At 39.6% G+C, this 16,857-nt stretch overlaps 1 protein-coding gene across 1 annotated transcript; it reads left to right on the plus strand.

Moving 5' to 3' along the window:
• The first annotated feature begins 1,044 nt into the window (after positions 1-1,044).
• LOC145346989 (uncharacterized) lies at positions 1,045-16,551 on the plus strand. The gene is made up of 5 exons (XM_080194875.1): positions 1,045-1,149; positions 7,073-7,218; positions 7,313-7,393; positions 10,942-11,079; positions 14,084-16,551. The coding sequence occupies exons 1-5, from the start codon at positions 1,140-1,142 to the stop codon at positions 14,231-14,233; spliced, it is 525 nt and encodes a 174-aa protein (XP_080051001.1). The 5' UTR covers positions 1,045-1,139; the 3' UTR covers positions 14,234-16,551.
• The last annotated feature ends 306 nt before the right edge of the window (positions 16,552-16,857 follow it).

Here is a 16,857-nt window from a genome sequence, read left to right on the forward strand (position 1 = left end):
ACCCTCCAGAATATCTAGCACATCCTCCTTATCAACTGCAACACTGTCAATTCTACTCCCCTGCAATCCAGTGTCCTCCTCAGCTATATCCATGTCCCCTTGCGTGAACACCGAAGAGAAATATATATATATATTACAAACAGCAAAACAGCCCTCCATTCAGAAATTCACTCTTCCATTGCTACCCTCTCTTTGACTGAGCCAGTTTTGTATCCACCTTGCCAGTTCACCTCTGATCCCATGCAACTTCACCTTCTGCACCAATCTGCCATGACGGGCCTTGTTAAAGGGCTTACTGAAGTCTATGTAGACAACATCCACTGCCCTACCTTCAATCATCTTTGTCACTGCCTCAAAAAATTCAGTCAAGTTCATGAGACATGGCCTCCCCTTCACAAAACCATGTTGCCTCTCACTAATACATCTACTCATTTCCATGTGGGAATAAATCCTGTCTCAAAGAGTCTCTCCAATAATTTCCATACTACTGATATAAGGCTGACTGGCCTGTCATTACCTGGATTATTTGTGCTACCCTTCTTAAACAAAGGAACAATGTTGGCTATTCTCTAATCCTCTGGAACCTCCCCCATAGCCAGTGAGATACAAAGATTTCTCGTGACAGCAGTGAGTGAGCGTGGACAGTGACTGTACACTTGAATGAGTGTGGTCGGTCAGAGGAGTGTGCACAGAGAGAGAGTGAGTATTGGTGAACGATTGTGGAGAGTGTGTACAGTGAGTGATGAGTGAGTATTGGTGAATGAGTGTGGACAGAGTGTGTACAGTGAGTGGTGAGTGAGTATTGGTGAGTGTGGACAGTAAGTGTATACAGTAAGTGAGTGTATACAGTATGTGTACAGTGAGTGAGTGTGGACTGTGAGTGAGTGTGGACTGTGAGTGATCAGAGCTTACACTGATGAGTCAGTGTGGTCAGTGATGCGCACAGTGAGTGTGTGTGGGGTCCGCTGTGCACTCGAGTGCTGAAAGTGAAAGTTAAGGGCCGGTGTGAGGCTGCTGGCTGCTGTCCCGGGGGTGGAGGCGGGGAGGAAGAGCTGGAACTCCCTTACCAGGAAGCGCTTCCATCCGGCCTCATTCGTCATGAGCGGGATTTCCTTGGTTCCCTGGTGACCCAGAATAAAATGAAAGATGGTAAGTGGAAACGAAATGTAGTGGAGATCGGAATGACAGGCAGGTGTCTGTAAAATAACAAGTTAGTAACAATAAATAGCTGCTTTCCCCACTTTCTGTCGCATTGATTCCACTGAAGACGGGAGCAGGAATGCCGCGGCGCGTACGCTGATTCGCAGCGAACACGGTTTGAAATCCCGGTTCGGATCCTAGCGCTCACCCTATGGGCAGAGGGGAGCTGCCCCGCTGCTCCGGTTCACTGACAGGGAAGTCTGCACCTGGCTTTCAGGGCGATCTGACAAGGCACCTGCTCGGGAATGTGTGCTGTCCGAAGATGCAGGATCCGGACCCAGAGTGAATGCCGCTTTTATACCGGGCTCCCACCCAAACCCCACACTCATCTCTCAGGCTTAACCAAACTAACCCGAAAGCTTCGTCCCCACCGGAACTTTTTCCGGTAGATGGGGGTCAGGAAAAATGGGTATCATTTCCAGCTGGAGGAGAGAGCTGGAGCAAAGGTGATTAATGGACACCTGATTGACACACTAACTCAAACAAAGTTATTTACTCGTTGGCACAAGCAAGTTTATGTGTGAAATAAACCTATCCTTAGAGAAATAAGTGATGTGGAAATAGGCAAGCATTTTTTATTCTACTTGTTATTTGAGTTGGAAACATTCCTGGGCCATAAGGAATTATGTTAGGATTTAAGAGAATGTTTTAAAGAAACTTGTTTGTTTTAATTGGGGTGAGTCAAATGTAAAACAATTGTGATTAGTGGGATTGAAGATTTCAAAATGAGTAAGAAAAATAAATCTGTAACTATGAAACAACATTACCTGGCCAACGTGTTTGACATCCCACAGGACTCAGAAACATGAGAAACGAGATAACTGGCGCTCCTCCTCCCACACAAGAGTCAGAATTCCTGTGCTTACTTTGCGTTGTAAGCTTGGTTAAAAAGTGCAGGAGGCCAAGCATCGTAATTAATCATGGGGGAATTTCCTCTTTGCTACAGAATGTTTTTAAAGCAGTAATGATCTGGATTGCACCCTCCGGTAGGTGGAAGCAGATTTAATAACTTTCCAAAGCGAATTTGACATTAGAGGAAAGTGACCGATGGGAAAGGATCCAGGGGAATGGGACTATTGAAAAACTTACAAAGAATCTCCCATTGGTACAATGGCTGAATGATGATCTCCTCCTGTGTTATATGATTTTGTTTACATAGGTTTCACTCAGTATTGAAGTAAAAAATCCTCACACAAATTTATGATGCTCCATCAGGTCTGGTATAATTCTTGCACTGATATGTAGGCACAGCGTTGCCTCTCAGCACCAGAGTCCTGGGTTTGATTCCCAGCTTGGGTCACTGTCTGTGTGGAGTCTGCATGTTCTGTCTGTGTCTGCATGAATTTCCTCCAGGTATTCTGGTTTCCTCTCACAGTCCGAAAGACGTGCTGGTTAGGTGCATTGGCCATGCTAAATTTCCCCTCAGTGTACCCAAACAGGTGCTGGAATGTAGCATCTAGGGGATTTTCACAGTAACTTAATTGCAGTGTTAATGTAAGCCTACTTGTCACACTAATAAATAAACTTTTAAAACTTATAGAGGTAATTTTCTAATTTTGGGCTCCCAGTTTGGAGCCTGACATTTACAGTACAAAGGAAGTTTGTTACCAATTAGTTATTATAGTCATTTATTGCATCCTATATGTTTTTTTCTCTATAATCACCTGATAATATGCTATCAACTTGTAATTGATTCCAACATCTTTGTTTAAAACATTCAAAGATCAAAATTCATAGCAAAGCTCTAAATAATAAACATTTGCCACAAAATTATTAAATAAACCTGTTTATTCAGTTGTTATATTTCATCATTCCAATGTGTCATGGGAATTGGTTAGGGCTGACTCCAGGTTGAATATGACAAACATACTTCTTCCTGTTAGTTGCTCAATCCATTTGTTCATACATACATGCTCTAAGTTTTCAGCGTGGATGAAAACTTAACACATGGATGAGCAAATTAAGTAAAGTAATTGGGATGACTGGTTATAAATCACAATGGTCCATTACTTTTGGCTAGAGTTAAAGGAGCTGCACACACCTTAGCTAATCTAAATATTTTACATTGACACTTTGGGAGACGGAGGGGATCCCACCATGACAGTAATATTTCCGACATTAGATGAGCAGCCAGAAACTAAGATCCTGAATGACTCATGGAGGTTTACAGCATGGAAACTGTCCCTTCGGCCTATCTTGTCCACGCCACTCTTTTTTTTAAAACCCCCTAAACTAATCCCAATTGCCCGCATTTGGCTCATATCCGTCTATACCCATCGTATCCATGTAACTATCTAAATGCTTTTTAAAAGATAAAATTGTACCCGCCTCTACTACTACCTCTGGCAGCTCGATCCAGACAGATAAGAACATAAGAAATAGGAGCAGGAGTAGGTCTTCGAGTCTGCCCCGCCATTCAATAAGATCATGGCTGATCTGAAATGGATCAGTTCCACTTTCCCGCTTTCTCCCCATACACCGGTTCACCTCTGTCTACTGCACTAGTCACGTCCTCATAGAAATCCAATAAATAAGCTCACCACCCTCTGTGTGAAAAATTTCCCCTCTGGACATTTTTGTATCTCTCCCCTCTCACCTTAAACCTATGCCCTCTAGTTTTAGACTCCCCTACCTTTGGGAAAAGATGTTGACTATCTACCTTGTCTATGCCCCTCATTATTTTATAGACCTCTATAAGGTCACCCCTCAGCCTCCTACACCCCAGAGAGAAAAGTCCCAATCTATTCAGCCTCTCCTTATAACTCAATCCATCAAGTCCTGGTAGCATCCTAGTATATCTTTTCTGCACTCTTTCTAGTTTAATAATATCCTTTCTATAATAGGGTGAACAGAATTGCACACAGTATTCCAAGTATGGCCTTACCAATAAGTTGACATCCCTCAGCTGAAATGTAGGCTACCAAGTCTTTAGTGCCTGTCCCTGGTTAGGATCAATTTGCCAAAAGTAGTTAACATCAGTACAGTGTATGGAGTCAAAGAGATCAAATTAAAAATGTTATGTTATTGTTTCTGTGTGTTTAAGATACCTGTGCACCTGCAGCTTCTAATTGTAGCTAAAAGCTGATTCTAAGGTGATAAAGTAGATTCCAAGCCAATGGCCAAATAACCTTCAAATTTGTTTTCTAGGGATGACATTATGCTTTTCAAAGAAAGAACAGGTTTGATAGAAGTTGAGTGGAAACCTGATGGTCACTTGTTTCAGTTAAGGGAATTATCTGGCAAGGCTATTTTACTTTACAGATTGGTTCAATATTAGAAGGAAGGTGTGCTGACAGTTTAGATTTAACTTAAGGTGGTGTGTGTATATATGGAATCAAATGCCAAAAAAGTGGGATAAAGGAAAAATAAATAGGGAAATAGATAGAATTTAAAGAGTAGGAGTAGACTTTTGGGCTCAATTGGGAGAACTGCGGATTTTTTTTTCTGGTTGCAAACATCCCTGCATTCTTATGTACAATGTATTAGTGACATGTGAACCACTGGTTTCTCCTTGTAGCTATTGCTATCAGTGTGAGCAGAGCACCTATAAAGTGAGCAAATCATTTTGACGTTCAATGACCGAACAAGATACTTATCAGATGACATCAATTAAAAGTCTAGTGAGACCATGAAACCATGCTGATTGTTATAAAAACCCATCAGGTTTACAAATGTTTTTAAGGGAAGGTAATCTGTTGCCCTTACCTGATCTGGCTTATATGCGACTCCAGATCCATAGCGGTGTGGTTGGTTGACTCTTAAATAACCTCAGGGAGGAGCAATAAATCCTGGTCCAGTCAGCAATCCCCACATCCTACGAGCAAATTTTTAAAAAGAAATTCCAGCATTTCAAGATTGTAATTCTGTAATTGAATTCAAAGGCTGCTGGTGATTGAATAAGTCATACTCTGCTTTTATGACTTGGAAATATTGGTGTTGTAATGTAAAAACTCATGTAATTTCTTTTCTTTCTTTTCCATGTCAATTTGAAGTAATAACTCTACTCCTGGTTTACATTAATTGGATAGCTGACCGTATGTCAGCAGTGCCAAAGTCAGAGAATTATGAAGCAGTATCAGTGTGTTTCCCACTCCCTAATCACAATACAGAAGTCTAGCCTCCTGGTAACTCTCTGATTCAGCTGTCGATTTTCTACAGGGCTTGTTTTCTTGCATGTGGATTGGCCTATGGTTCAAATCTGAATGTTGCTATCTTCAGGTAAATAATTTCTGCACACCCAATTCACCATTTGATCTCTGTTCAAAGCTTCTATATAGAAAGAACATAAGTTTCACTTGCATGACACCTCTTGTGTATTCAGGACATTTCAAAGCAAGGAGGCCAAAATATAATTTTGAAAGAAAAAGTTCCATAAAATTTCTAAGGTTTTCAAAGTAAGAATACTAATATATCAGGATATTAAAATACTTGAGCAATCTTGAAGCTGAGTCTCAAGTTGCTATTTTACATAATACAAAGGTTGCTACTGATATTTGAAGCCTGACCCTTTAACTGAGCTTCCGCAGATGACTATTAACTGGATGCATGTGATTCACAGAATGATAAATCCTAAAATGTATCATGCTGTAATGCCACATAATTAAGAAATAGCTTTTTAATAAAATGTATGAATTATTGAGCTACCTGACTGTTATGGTCTCTGTAGATGTGAAAACATGATGTTGACAGGTAGACTTGCTCTCCATAATATTTATCAGCTGGTTAGCAGAATCAGTCTCCCTGATGTACCTGATCATTATTCATTGATCAGCCCAGCAAGCCCACAGTTGCTCCTAAAACTACTAAGTTCTGGTGCTTGTAGTTTGGCAAATAAAATATTGTTAACCATTTCTTTAGGGTTATTGATGCCAATCAGTCAGTGCAGCAGATAATGGTTAAACCATTCAGCTGTTCAAATGGAGATTCCAGTTTACATGATGCTGTCAGGAACAGCATCAGGTGCTTAAGGCTAGCAACCCTTAACTGAAGTAAGTTTTACTCTGTTGCAAATGTCATTGAAGGCTAGATATAATGGATTTGAGAGGAATAATTCCTCTTTCATTTCTCTTGTCATGGTACGTGTTGCTGTCAGATTAGATGCACTTAATGATGCAATTGCTCAATTAGAAACAAGACATTGCACCATAAAAATAGAAAGGAAAGAGAAATTACTTCTCTCAAATCCATTATGTCCAGCCTTCAATGATATTTGCCACAGAGTAAAACTATTAACCTGGAAGTGAAGCTTTGAATCTATTGTGCTGCTGTACTATCAACAGCACTTTGTTACTTTACTTGGACACTACCAGCCTTAAGCGCATGATGTTATTCCTGCCAGCTTCATGTGAGCCAGAACTACCATTTGAAATAGACTAATGTTCAGCCATTATCTGCTGTGTTGACTGATTGACATGCCACTCAGAACCCTAAAGAACTGGTTAACAAAATGTTGTTTGTCAAACAGCCACAGCAGACAGAGATTAACAATGGAAATGCATTGCTTTTGTCTTGAGCTATTCGATTCATTTAAACTTATCTGGTTCCTTTTGATAAGGCAAACTATTATGTGGACACACTATTAATTTTCAACAAATAACCACATCAGAGTAATTATTGATGTTGCAGCTAGTGACACTGTTTTTGGGCTTATAATTTTGTCCACAACTGTGTTAATACATTCTAGCACCAGATGAAATCTGACAATGTATAGTTCAAGAGACAGTTGGCTTTTAATATGAATATAGCCAATGGTGTCAATGCACAACAGCTTATACATATGTTCAGTTTAACGTAAAAGAAGCTTGAGTACAACAAAATGTTTTCAATTCAATAAGATTGCAATCACATTTTGAATCTTTTTACTGTAATTCAGTTTTCTTTAGATGTATCCTTGGTATCTGTTCCCTGATGACTCTTCTGATCCCAAACATTGCACACCCTTGTAAGAACAGAAACTTAAATATGACAGAAGTAATGAGTGATTTCCAATATGTCATATTTCAAGATTTGCAAAACTTGGTAAGGAACAAAAAAAAATTGTGAATTTAATTTTGTTAAAAATATTGGAAGTTTTGGAACAATTTTCACTGAATACCTGTGTTTTTTTCTTTAGTTAGAACTTTTGAATTCCAAGAGTTATAATAACAACTGCAGAAAACCCCAGAAATCAAAACTTTTTTGCCTTGACGGGATGGTAAGCTGATTTCAAGACTTTGCATTGAGATTTAATTTCCATGAATAAATCAGTGGAGAAAAGATCAGTCATTTCTCTTTCATGAACTTTTGTTCAGGTACAGAGATCATCCAAATAGAGTTTGATGTTGAAAGGTGGTTTAACTGGTAATGGGATTATACAAGATGAACCTTTTAAACCTAGAATTGATTGCTATTGTACAGTCACTATCTTACATCAATCAGGTTGAATGCATGGATACATGGTGACGCCAAAGTATTTGAATGCTTGATATTTGGTGATGTTAGAATATTAAGATGCTGCAACCTTATATTACGTTCAGCTGAAATTATAAAAAGCTTGAAACTCTTCCAGTGGCTCAGCAATAAGCATGAATAATGTCAGCCAGGAAGACCCCAAATTTTCTCCCCAGTCAGTTGAGTTAGCTATCTGCACCCACTTCCCCCACAGTTATATTACAAACCAAAATGCTTCACTTTTGATTCTGCTGCATGAAATACTCTGAAATACTGCGTAAGCAGCCATAGGGACCAAAATCGCACCCCAATATGCCAACATCTTCATCCACAGGTTCGAACAAGACCTTTTCACCACACAGGACCTTCAACTGATTCTATACACTAGATACATCGATGATATTTTCTTCTTTTGGACTTATGGTGAACAATCACTGAAACAACTATATGATGACATCAACAAGTTCCATCCCACCATCAGACTCACCATGGACTACTCTCTGGAATCGATTGCATTCTTGAACACACACATCTCCATTAAGGATGGTCACCTCAGGACTTTACTGTACTGTAAGCCCATGGATAACCTCCCGATGCTCCGCTTCTCCAGCTTTCACCCTAAACACATTAAAGAAGCCATCTGTGTGGACAAGCCCTCCATATACAGAGGATCTGCTCAGATGAGGAGGATCGCAACAGACACCTCCAGATGCTGAAAGATGCCCTCAGAAGAACAGGATATGGCGCTTGACATATCAATCGACAGTTCGGATGTGTCACGGCGAAAAACCGCATCGACCTCCTCAGAAGACAAACAGAGTACCCTTCATCGTCCAGTATTTCCCCGGAGCGAAGAAGCTACAACATCGTCTCCAGAGCCTTCAGCATGTCATTGATGAAGAATAACATTTCACCAAGGCCATCCCTGCACTCCCACTTCTTGCCTTCAAGCAACTGCACAACCTCAAACAGACCATTGTCTGCAGCAAACTACACAGCCTTCAGGAGAACAGTGACCACGACACCACACAATCCTGCCACAGCAACCTCTGCAAGATGTGCCAGATCATCGACACAGATGCCATCATCTCACATGAGAACACCATCTACCAGGTACACGGTACATACTCTTGGAACTTGGCCAACGTTGTCTACCTGATAGGCTGCAGGAAAGGATGTCCCGAGGCATGGTACATTGGGAAGACCATGCAGACGCTATGACAATGGACGAATGAACACTGCTCGACAATCACCAAGCAACAGTGTTCAGTTCCTGTTGGGGAACACTTCAGTGGTCACGGGCATTCGGGCTCCGGTCTTCGGGTAAGCATTCTCCAAGGTAGCCTTCACGACACGCGACAACGCAGAGTCACTGAGCAGAGACTGATGCCCTCGGAAGTTCTGCACACATCAGGACGGCCTCAACCGGGATCTTGAGTTCATGTCATACTCTCTGTAACCCCCATTACTTGCCTGGGCTTGCAAAATCTCACTAACTAACTCGGCTGGAGACAATACATTTCTCTTTAACCTGTGCTTAACCCTCTCTCCACTCACATTGTCTGTACCTTTAAGACTTGATTATCTGTAAAGACTCATATTCCCACCATTATTTTGTAAATTGAGTTTCTGTCTTTACATGCCCTGTTTGTGAACAGAACTCCCACTTACCTGACGAAGGAGCAGCGCTCCAAAAGCTAGTGGCTTTTGCTACCAAATAAACTTGTTAGACTTTAACCTGGTGTTGTGAGACTTCTTACTGTGAAATACTCTATGCAGCTGTTCAGTTGCAAACATATCTTTTTAAAAAGAACATTTTGGAGGCAGAGACGTATTACCAACTTTCTGTCTACTTTCAAGAAAACTGGACGTAAACAAGCTATTAAAATAGCTGCTGCATTTGAGTTACAGACAGTACCAAGTCTCAAGCGCATACATAATTAAATATGCACATTCACAGCCATCTGGGGACTTCACACATCCCTTTAAGGGTGGGCCAACACAAAAGACTACAAAGTTTTGCAGGTTACCAAGAGAAAATCAAACTCAATTTGTGGCAGATAGAAGTGAATGTCCCCTATCACCATCTCATGATGGTTTTCCACATCTAAACTAGACTGGGTGGACCACCATGTTAACACACAACACAGGATGTGTAATCAAAATAAACCAATTTACAAAATAAACACTACCGTTTATTTTGGAAAAGGATTTGAACCTATGGAAAGTCACTTGGTGAAGTGGTCTTGTTTTTGTCTGATTTTTTTTAAAAAGGCAATTCCATCAAACCAGCAAAACACCACCCTGCCCCCATTCAGAAATAGGCTGCGAGCCGTCAGGCAGCCTGAGTACACAAACCTGCTCTAGTTAAAGTAGTAAAGAATATACATCTGTTTGTGACAGCATGCAAAATACTCAATAAAATTATCCTCATAATATGGAACTTTAGTGCAAGTGCCAGGAAGTAATTGAAGTAGATGCTGAGATGATGTTTGGGACTAGGTTCATTTGATAAATGTTATAATGGGGACATAAAGTTAGTATTCGAGGAATGAAACCAAAATGCTCTAAAAAAAACAACCTTAATGTGAACTTCCCATGATACCATAACTGCATAGCTCTACGGTATTTAGTTCTGATAAACACCATTTGATCTGATTTATTGTTGTCACATATCAGGATACAGTGAAAAGTATTGTTTCTTGCCTACTCTACAGACAAAATCATTCATAGAGTACATAGAGGAGCAGGAGAGGATGCAGAATATTGTGTTACAGTCATAAGTAGGGTGTAGAGAAAGATCAGCTTAATATAAGGTAGGTCCATTCAAAAGTCTGGTGGGAGCAGTGAAAAAGCTGTTCTTGAGTCGGTTGGTACCTGACCTCAAACTTTTGTATCTTTTTTCTGATGGAAGAAGGTGGAAGAGAGTGTGTCTGGGGTGCGTGGGGTCTTCGATTATGCTGGCTGCCTTTCCAAGGCAGCGGGAAGTGTCAACAGAGTCAATGGGTGGGAGGCTGGTTTGCATGATGGACTGGGCTATGTTCACAACCTTTTGTAGTTTTTTTGCAGTTTTGGTCAGAGCAGGAGCTATAACAAGCTGTGATACATTCAGAAAATGATTTCTATGGTATATCTGTAAAAATTGGTGAGTTGTAAAGGACATGCTGAATTTCCTTTGCCTCCTGAGAAAATAGGGGTGTTGGTGGGCATTCAGAATCATGACACAACTTAATATTATTCTGTTTCACATGTATTTGCAGAGTATGAAAGACTAACAAACAATGTATTCTAACTTTTTGTGTTTTATTTTAGGAAATTCGTTCAGTTCATCGCATGACATGCTCTGTTCTTTATATTGCTAAGCAAAATGACTTTGATTTTAATCAGGAGATAATAATCTTATCCAGGCAAACTGAAAAAACACTGAAATGCAGTTGCAAAAATCAAAAGGTACGTCAGCAGCATTTAGTTACATCATTAGTTACGTTAATCTTAAGTTTTCTTAATAGTGTGAGAAAATGCCGATCTATCCCCTATAATAGTGATGCATTGCTTAATATGATTAAATACTTTGCTCTGGATTATTAGTATCACTTTACAGCATTAGAACTTCTATCCATGTGATGGAAACAAACTTTTTGATAATAGATCATCTAAGTCTATCTGCCTTACTGCTTCATTTACCACTTTTCTCTTTGAAAATTCATTCAATTATCTTTTGAGCTAATTTGTACTAACTACTTTACCAGTCTTCAATGCGTCAGTTTAATTCTATAACTTGCTTCTTTCTGAGTCAGAAAGTCAAGGGCTCAAGCCCAGTTGAGAACCAGAGCGCATCGGACATTATTTGTGCAACTTTGTGCTCCTAACAACCTAATGGCAAGAAAATTGTGTACGTCACCCACCCAGATTTCAGCTCCTGAGATGCCTGAGATCAGTGGGGAGGAAGGGGGTCCACTGACACTCTGCTTGAGATCGATAAAGGGGGAAGGGGGCAGCGATCAGTTTGAGTGATGAGGGTGTAAGGGAGCCAGTAATGTTATGAGGGTGGGGCAATGTCTGTCGGAGCTAAAGCATTATCTGACCCAGGAATGATGTGGCAGGGAACGTTATTCTATTTTTTTTTGTGCATATATATTTGTAGGCTCCGATTGGACCTGCATGGTTTCGGGCATGTTAAGCTCTGCCCATAGGCTTGTGCTGCGCAATTTGGAATCGCAGATATTTTCGCAGGCAGAGTGCGTATGGGGGCACTGGAGAACAGGCCTAAAAGTCAGGTCTGAAACACTCCCAGTTTCAAGTCCACCCAGCACTTAGAATCAAAATGGTAAAATAGGGCCTTATATTTTGCAAACATGAGCTGGTTGAGTATGGTTAGTACTCTGCCAGTTGCAACCAACTGAAGGGATGTGCTATTTGTTGTAATCCTCCAGAAATTAGGGCATGTAGCCTACATACCTGGCATCAAACTGACAATAAAATACAGATGACCCCATTATCCCACAGGATAGCTTTGATGTGGCCTATTTCAGCATCATGCTTGCACAGTGAACAACAGGCTATTTTCAAGGTTGTCAATGAAGTTGATCTTATAGTGCATAGAACTGTAGGAATCACAACATGTATGTTGACCAATGAAGGTAGATTTGTGTTGGGCAGTAGTAGAGAACCCATTGGCAGATTTCTCTGCTAACACATTGAGGAAAAGGAGCTTATTTGACTTAGCTATATTTGAATCTGCAGTTGCAAGTAAGAATTTCCTTATACACCTAAATGGGCTCCATCCTGCACAAGTTTCACATTTGAAATGGAGTGATCCTCTATCTCTACCAATTAGAGCCCACTGCCAACCAATCAGCAGTCTCATCTCAGACAGTATTAATTGGTGTTCCCTTAATCATTGTTATTCTTGCAAATTTTGTCCTGTCGATTCCAAGCTGAAAAGCTTTGACCATGTCTCTTTTTTCAACAATACTCAAACGTTAATATTGTTACTAAATCAATGCACATAACCTGTTACAAAACTTTTTTTTGTGGTGTTTGCAGTTTCAAATTATGTTACTTCCTAATTGTTTCTTTAAATTTCTGGGCTTTTATATTAACAAGTATAATTGTATTTATATTTCTAAAATATGCAGCATTCTTCATTGGCAATATTTTCCATCAATCTAATCATGCATTTGAGATCTCTCTAAAAGTGCTTCTGTCGCCCTATTTATGTTAATTATCTTGTGGCTTAAATTCAAGGCATCCTGCCAAACATCCGGTGGGTATGTACTGGAAATGCCATGAGTTTTGCTGAAACCCAGAGATGTAGGTTCTGGCCTTCCTTGGAAATTTTCCTCTTGTTGAGGATGGGACACCTGGCGGGGTCTGGTTCTAACCTGGACCCACAAAGAACAAACATCTTTCTAAGGGGGAGATGATAAATGTGGGCAAAGAGAACCAATAGGCATGGGTACAGAATCATGTCCAGGGATTATTTTCATTCCCAGAGCCAGCAGCCTACTTTCAGCCATTTCTGTTAGACAGGTGCCCAAGATTTAACTGCCATTAGTTAAATTGGGTGACTCACTCTGATCCTAACCTGGATCAGTTTTCCCAGGCTCTTCTATTTATCATACTTAAGAGGTTTGCACAATCTATTGCACATTAACCTCTGCAGTCTGGAAATCTATTGTTTGGAAACACTAGTTATCCAGAATCATTTTGACCAAATCCAAGCTACTCATTTTAGCACAATGCTTTGGGAGTGGAAATGTGGCAGGTATAGTGTTTGGATAAATAAAACAATTTTTATTCCAACTTTACAATATCTTACCACTGTTGGATGCTTCAGGTAATGGTTTATATCTATCTATGTTTTTCTATTCATGCACTTGTAGTTAGTCCCATTGTAGTGTCACTCAATAATTCAGAAAATTCTGAAATTTAGATATCACTTGGTCCCAAGCATTGTGGACTCACTGCAGTGTTAAACTAGAAGGGTTGTAGTCTAATCAAGTTTTGTTTAAAGTGTAATTGTCACTGACCTGTTGATGGGAATTTTCCAGTGAGAAATTTAATGGTTTTGACATTCATCTCTTAATGAATCCTTAAAGCACACGTGTGAGCCCTTTTACCTTCTGTTTTAACAGACACACTAACTTGTTTAAAATGAATGGATTAACACCTCTATTTAAAATATGGACACAAATGTCATTTAAATACGTGGAAGTATTTATGAATAGTAATCTTTGGGCTTCACTTAAGCAATTGATTTTGAATAGACCATATACTTAAATACAATAAAACAATTATCATTTGTATTTTGTTCTAAAGTTACGCAAGTTTAACCATGCATTAAAGTATGTTTCAGCCTTGTGGTGTGACTTGAACTAAAAGTAGTAATGATTAAACTACATGAATTTGTTATTGAGATTCATAGGTTTAATCTCTGTTCACATTTTGACAGCAAAGCAGAAAAAATCGCAACAGGAAATCAAAGACATCAATAGCGAGGAGCAAGCCAAAATGCCCACAGAAGAAGCTTCAAAGAATAACAGAAACAATTTTCAATATAAGCTTATGCTGGAAAAAAATATTTAAGTTCACAGAAATCTGATTAACCTTTTATCATGATGCTTTCTGTTAATCATGAAGAGACTATCCTTCCAATTTATACATGCATGCTGATGGCTATGTTCTGATTTATGGTTCATCAAGATTTGAACTGCATACATTCTTGCAATCTCTATTGATATGCGTTATTGAAATAATGCATTATTACAGGTCAGTGCAATAAATGTTAGTCCATGTTCTACTTAGCCAGACATATCAGTCCCGTGAATGAGACATTAAACTGAATCTTTGTCTGCCACTTCAGGTAGGTATGAAAAATTCCGTGGTATTAGTCACAGAAAGTGGAGGAGTTCTCTCACTATCTCATTGATGTTAATGAGACTTTTCTGTACACAAATTAACTGCACATTACTCTATAATTATGACTATGCTTGAAAACACTTCATTGCCTGTTGCTGGAATTCTGGGTGTTGGAGTGAATTAACACTTTAACCCGTTATTCTCAACTGTCAAAATGATTTGAAGTGATAATTCTAGTGGATGAGAGTTATATTTTATTCAGTACAAGTAAAACTCTTCACCTACTAATGTCCAAACCGTAGCATCAAAGTGCAGCAGCGTTATCATTACAACTCTGGGTAGCACTCTCAAAAGTCTCCAAAAAACCTGGCAAAATTCAATCACAAGTGACCAATGAGAGAAAATTCTCCATATGTGGTAGAGACAGAAGCCAAAATTTTACCACCACTCACAACTCGCAGCTCGCAGAACGGAATTCACTGTTGACTTCAGGCAGGATTTTACGAGCCTTGCCTGAGTGAGGTCTTAATATACCAGCCAGAATCTCTGAGGAGCTCCTACTCCAACCTCAGATTTTGTATCTCCCAGGCTGGTTGCCCCAGCTCCTCCAATCACAGGTTCCCTCTCTCCTCCAGATACAGAACCTATGATTGGAGGAGCAGCAAGGGCCACAGAGAGGAAAACTGTGATTGGAGGAGCTGGAGCAGTTATTTGGGCTGGTCCCACTGCCACCATCACCAATTATTTTAAAGGAGGCTGTTTTTAATCAGCTAAGAGGCCTTTGTCTATTTTTAGCCAAGTCTGTTTTGCCCATTGCCTGTAAGTCCACTTGTGCTATGTACTGTTATTGGCTTTTGTTAAGGGGCAGTCAAATTGTTGATAACTTCTTTACTGCAGTTTTAGTTTCCAAATAGATCTGTGCAGATGAGGGAGACCACTTGATCTATTTCTTTTTTGTTTCATGGGATGTGGGCATTGCTGGTAAGGGCATTTGTTATCCTTTTGCAACTGCCGTTCCATAATTGCTCCTGAACTGAGTAGTTTAATAGCCTGTTTCAGAGGGCAGTTAAGAGCCGACCACAATTTTGAGTCTGGAATTGTATGTAGGCCAGATGAGGCAAGGATGGCAGATTTCCTACCCTAAAGGGCATTAGTGAAGCGCATGGATTTTTACAACAATTGATGGTAGTTTTCAGAGTCACTGCTACAAAGAGTAGTATTTTATTCCAAGTTAATTAATTGACCACTAGCTGCTGAGGTGGGATATGAATCCGTGTCCCCAGAGCATTAGCCTGACTCTGGATTACCAGTCCAATGACATTAATGCTGCATCATCATCTCTGCCCTTAGAAATAAAACCTGCTGCTCCATCCTCCCCATTCTGCTGATCCAACCTTTGTTTTTATATATAGGTATATATATATATATATATATTAGGAGGTGGGTTGAAAGAACAGTGTACAGTGCAGGAATTTGTTCAACCAAGTATTGTGAACTCGCCAATCAAATTTGCCAAGATATATTTGTCCAGGTTTATATTCTTACTATTATTTGTGTCCACGGTCCCAACTACTCCATGGAAGGTATGGTTAGGGTGATGGCTTTTTGTTTATAGAAGTTTGTGTGTGTCAGTTATTTTGGAAAAAAAAGGTTGCTAACTTATGTCTTGTTTTCTTGTACCAATTTAAATATGTAGTATCCAGGATACTTCACTTCCTGTGTATTGTTGCTTTAAGTTTAATTGAGGGATAATGATTATTCAGATATTGATGAATTGTTCTCATTTTGCATCTGCGTGCATCCAAATACCCCATATTTCACCAAATATCTGTAATAACACATAGGGAGCCTGGGATGCCTTTTGAAAATACACTCTTTCTACTCTGCCATGATTATGTTTGTACTGGCTGGCTGGACAAATTTCATACTATGTTTTTGATCTGAAGAGAAAAATTATTGAATTCAAAGTTATTTTTGTTAAACCCAAGTGCAGTTACTAGATTATAGCCTCTTCTGGTCTGCAAGGCTGGGGAAATGTATTAAAGATATTTTGGACAGCTAGCATTCCTCTGTTTGTTTCTATATCTGTGCAGGATCTTTTATTGTTGTGTAAGATTTCCAGCACCCATTGGAAAAAGAATGATTTGGATAGTGGGGGGATGAGGTGAGTAATGTTAGTGAATCGACTTCCTCTATAAAGTGGTATATGTCTTTAATATAACTAAGGTGTGTTTGTGCTAAGGTAGTCCAATTAATTTGAGTGTGTATCGAAGTCAATATCCTGACATGTTTGTCAGCCCTGACTTTAAATAGAAATTTTGAAAAGATGAAATTTGAACTTAGAATCATAGAATCCTACAGTGCAGA

Source organism: Carcharhinus amblyrhynchos, chromosome 8 (genome assembly GCF_965287045.1).
Source record: "Carcharhinus amblyrhynchos chromosome 8, sCarAmb.v2.hapA, whole genome shotgun sequence".
Lineage (NCBI taxonomy): Eukaryota > Metazoa > Chordata > Chondrichthyes > Carcharhiniformes > Carcharhinidae > Carcharhinus > Carcharhinus amblyrhynchos.